At 53.1% G+C, this 4,977-nt stretch overlaps 1 protein-coding gene across 1 annotated transcript; it reads right to left on the bottom strand.

Moving 5' to 3' along the window:
• Positions 1-542: 542 nt before the first annotated feature.
• Positions 543-3,117, bottom strand: LOC125521842. Its single transcript, XM_048686903.1, has one exon. The coding sequence runs from the start codon at positions 3,076-3,078 to the stop codon at positions 712-714; it is 2,367 nt and encodes a 788-aa protein (XP_048542860.1). The 5' UTR covers positions 3,079-3,117; the 3' UTR covers positions 543-711.
• Positions 3,118-4,977: the final 1,860 nt, after the last annotated feature.

The raw sequence follows: 4,977 nt of genomic DNA, 5'->3' as shown, positions 1-4,977 counted from the left end.
ACTCCGGCACGAGGCCAAACTCCACCAAGGAAACAGCTAGGCTACATCTACTATCTACAGCGGCGCTCCGAGCTCCTCCCCCATCTCCTCTCCGACCGGCGTCGCCGGCGGCGAAGATACGGGATCGGGCCGGGCCCGAGACACCTGCTCTGTCGCCTGTCTCAAACAGAACACAAGGGAAGAGAAGAAACGAGAAAGAGGACACGTCTCACATCACCACGTGCTGCATGATATGTACTTTCGGTTCTGTGCATCTAGTGATAATCCTGTGGTCAAATACAGTGATTTCTGATTTACATGGCAAAAAACACCCGTACGTGTACTCCAGTAGTCTAGTGTAGCCTATATTGTATTCTTTCAAGTTCAGGCCCTGGGCAATATGACAACATAAAACTTTTCACAGCCAGTTAAATTCGTGATAGAGGTTTGCTCCACAAACGATCGAGCATCCGACCAGCTCGTTTGGCGTATCGTGTTGCTTTGCGTGCCCCACGTAACCACATCTTTTTTTTCGAAAGTACGCCTAGGGGGACAAAATCCAATTGATCGGCAAATCGTTTGCTGTGATTCATGTTACACTCAACGAAATGTTATAGTACAGGAAATTGGTATTCAAAAGTTCAAAAATCAGACAAGATGAAGGCACATGCCTTTCATAAGATATTAGATAGATGACGTAAAGTACACAAGGATGGGCGTACGTCGAGGTAGCTAGGCCAATATAGAAGGACGTGACGCCCCTTCGACATCCTCTACTACCACCGACGTCGGCGGTGGCCGGGTTACGCCGGTGTGCGTGGCCAACGCCCAGACGAGGGTGACCAGCTCGCCGCCTAGCACCAGTGCCTCCTCCTGCCCCTTCACGTGCTCATCACGACCGGATGGCGCGATGTACACAAGGAGCTCCACCCAAAGGTCGGCCAGTAGTTCCCAAACGGGCCGTTCATCTCTCCGGCAATCTTCCATTAGTTTCCTCCCCAGCTTTGTTCCCTTGTGAACCACATTATGGATGTTGTCGGCCGGGCAGTCCGGCAAGGGCGCCCCCATCATCTTGTTGTACCGTTCCCTCTCGGGCGCGGTGTAGTAAGCCCACCAACCCCCGACGGCCACCTTGAGATCCCTCTTCATGTCCTCCAACACGCGCTCCGTGCCTTCACGGTCATCCGGTAGCAGCTCTGGGTGGATGACCACGAGGTAAGCACAGTACTTGGACAGCCTCGTGGCCACCAGCCTCGAAGAGGTCTCTGCTTTGTGCCGTCCTGGATACTCTATCTCCAAGATGGTGGTAGCAATGTGCCAGATGAGGATGACCTCGACCACGCTCTTACTCTCGCAGAAGCATGACAAGTCTGTATGCCGCCGCCAATGGTCTATCACGTACTGGCCGTTGCTAGGAGGGGCGGGGCTACCGTCATGGCCGTACGCCGCCAAGCGAAAGCGTTCCATTATGGAGCTCTTTGCTTGTCTTGGCAGGAAGGTGGTGGGCAGCGTCATGGAGAGCCAGCTAACCCTGAGCACGGAGAACTGCTTCAAGGTGATACGGCTGGGGTGGCTCAGCTTGCTACTGATCCAGGACATGCGGCGGAGAATACCACGGTAGGTCGTGCTGTCGCGCCAGCGTGGCCGTGCGGCGTAGTTGCACAGCAGCGACACCATGAACCAGTTAGAGAAGACGAAGACCATGTACTCGGACACTTGCTCGTAGACGAAGGCGATGAAGAGGAGGTAGGTGATGGAGATGTCGACGATGACGAAGAAGGCCGCCGGTGTGTGGAAGAAGTTCCTCCAGAGGCACTTGGTGAGCGTGAATATGCCGGAGGATATGGCGTAGTTGTCCCGCCCGATGCTGGCGATGGCCTCGGGCATGTCGCCGTCGCCGGCGAGGGCGACGGTCATGACGCAGAGGCCGAAGACCACGACGGGGAAGGTGATGTAGTTGATGACGAAGAAGTAGGGGCTGGCGAGCACCACCGGGTGGACGGAGTGGTAGTACTCGCTCAGGAAGCTGATCTCGTCCTTGAGCACCTGGAACAGTGCCACCCCAGGTTCGACTTCGAGGTCAGTGTGATCGTAGCTGCACAGGCCTTGGAAGATGAGGTCCCGGCAGTGGTCGGTTTCTTCCTTGGTGGCGGCCCGCAGGAGCTCGAACCTAGGCCGGAGTTGCTTGAAGAGCGCAAAGGAGAGGCACAGCCTTTTGAGCCTCTTGAGCCTCGGTTTCTTCTCTTGCTGCGGGAGTGCCCATATTTTCCCCACGGTGACGATGTGGTCACCGATGTGGTCGCCGTAGGTGGCGGTGAGCCGGTCGAGGTCGAGCTCGTAGCCATGCGAGCCGGGTTTCAGCATAAGATTTTCTTCTCCCATGACCACGTAGTTGCACATCTCCAACCTCTGCGACGGAGTGGGCGTCTGGACATGTGGCGGGCGTTTTACCATTTCAGCCATGTAGGAGGAGAGGAGGCGAGCATTCTTGCCATAGGCGAAAGAACGCTTCCCTATCTCGGTGAAGGCGACCCTCTGCACGAACTTGGCGGCGCAGAGCAGCCAGAGGATGCCGAACACCGCCACCCGGCCGGCTCCCTTGAGGTTGAAGAAGACGAGGTATCCAAGCCAAGCGACGGCGTTGGCGTTGGCGATGATGATAGAGTAGCCCTTCTGCATCGCCGCGGTGGTCGGGATGGCCTCCACGTTCTTGCGGAGGAGCTCCGCGAGAAGCATCCACGTGAGGATGAGCCGAGCCCGCACCGGGAGGTCCTCTTCGACCTTGCCGGCGCCGGCGGCATCGGGGGTGTTTTTGGCCTCGGAAAAGAGGTAGGACATGACGGGGAGGAAGAGGGAGACCGCGGAGGTGAGGATGAGGCGGGCGGTGGGGTTGAGGACGGCGCTGGTGTTGGAGATGCGGCTGAAGAGGTTGAGGTTGAAGAAGACGGCGGCGAGGACGAGCATGAAGACGGAGGTGGCCACCACGGAGGACTCGTTGCTCTTGTCGGAGTAGGAGGAGGTCAGGTTGGCGACGTAGGGTGCGATGTCGGTGTGACCCGGGCACATCAACACTTTACTACTATCGTTGAAGTACGCCATGGCCACGTACAGGTTTTAGGCCGTTAGCTAGCTACTTGACTTGAATTTCCGTGAGTGAATGGTCAGGGTGATTTTGCTCTATATATACGTACCCTGCCAGAAAAGACATAAACAAACCTGAGAAGAATAAGACAGGATCAGCATGGCGTGCATGGGAGGGTTTTGCACTCGTGACCACGTGAGTATTACTTGTACGTTGTGTTTTGATTTTCGTTCTTTAAGATATCATGGGAGGGTACTTGTGCGTTGTGTTTAACAAAACTATAGAGGACAATTACACTCGGACTTGGGAGTGCCCTTAGAGCATCTCCAATAAATGATGCAAATTTGAAGATGTAAAATTAGGTGTTTTATAATTTACATCATTAAAAAGTGCTTTTTACATCTCAAAAAAGAGCTAACTCCAATAGATGATGTATATTTGTGATGTAAAACTCTAACTCCAACAGATGATGTATTTGAAGATGTAAAACTAGTGCACTGTCGAAACTGTCGAAACTGTCAAAGCTCGTGTGCTCCCGCTGCGGGTCGGGTCACACTCCTGCTGCAGCTCGCCGGGGCCGGCGGGGTTGGCCGGAATCGGCCGGAGGCGGAGAAGAATGGGTAGGGGAGGTCGAGAGGACGCCAAAGCGGTTGCGGCAGCACTGGGCGGCGCCGGAGCTGCCTATAATCGGCCGTCGACAGAAAGAGGATCGGGCAGGTGGCAGGCCGGCGAGGCAGGCGGCGGGAAACGGGGGGCGAAGTCGCGGCAGGCCCGCGGCCGCCGGAGAATCTTCGATTTGGCGGTGGCCGAAAGTGAATCGGCGGCTGCGGGTTGGCGAGGCAGGCGGCGGGGGATGGGGGGGGGGGAGTGCAGTCGCGGCGGGCCCAGCAGCCATCGGGCGGGGGCGGCGGCATCGATTTGGTGTGGATTTCACCGGCGGCAGAGTCAGTCGGGTGGCGGCTAGTCGCGCGGAAGGAAAAGGAATGGCAATTGGGCAGTTGGCGGCCAGTCGCGTTTTTCATCTCTTCTTGTAGGTGTTGCTGCAAATTTGGACCACGAGATGTTGTAGTTTACATCTCCGGGGCGGAGATGTTTTTTTTTTTTTTTGCATCTAAACCATCTGTTGGAGATGTATTTTTGGGCCTCGAAGATGCAAAAAGTAGTTATTTTTGCATCTACATTTTCTACTGGGGATGCTCTTAGTGCATGGTTTAATTAATAACTAGAGAGTGTCGATCCCTTGCTTCCCACTTCTGAATTCCTTTTCTTTTAGATATATTAAAAATATCCAAAGAAAAAAAAGTTGTGTTGCTACTTCTCATTGTTTTAGTTGAAGTTTGTTCTGGTCATGATGTCTTCTGTTTTGTACTGATTTAATTAATAACTAATACAAAGGGAGGAATGTCGATCCCTTGCTTCCCACTCCTGAATTCCATTTCTTTTAGATATTAAAAATATCAAAAGAAAAAGTGGAGTTGTGTGTTCTTATTGTTTCTGTCGAAGTTTGTTCTAGTCCTCATGTCTTCGGTTTTCTACTGCCTAGAAGGAACATCCCTACCACGTGCCCCCTCCCCACCCACCCACCCACCCACCCACCCACACACACACACACACAGAAAGTAAAGTACATCAAAAGAGAAGAGTTGAGTGGGAAGTTCTAAGGATCTGTTCTCCTTGTTTCTTTCGTTTTCTATACTAGGATGCAGTACGTTCGTGCATTTTCCCATGCAGTCTTTATCCTTTTCCCCACCTAGCATAGTGGCATGCCCCTCGCAAATGCTAGGGCATCGTCTTTTTTTTAGTGTCTGAGAACTAAATTTATGGTTTCATGCTTATCCACATTATGTGATATGTAACAATACAGTTCTATAACAAACAACAATGGTTGTGCTAAATAAAATATCCAATGTGTAAGT

Source organism: Triticum urartu, chromosome 7, assembly GCF_003073215.2.
Source record: "Triticum urartu cultivar G1812 chromosome 7, Tu2.1, whole genome shotgun sequence".
Lineage (NCBI taxonomy): Eukaryota > Viridiplantae > Streptophyta > Magnoliopsida > Poales > Poaceae > Triticum > Triticum urartu.
This window is presented reverse-complemented; position numbering and strand designations above follow the sequence as displayed.

Coding starts and splice junctions, on each gene's coding strand:
- LOC125521842 (XM_048686903.1), bottom strand. CDS start 3,078: ATGGCGTACTTCAACGATAGTAGTAAAGTGTTGATGTGCCCGGGTCAC.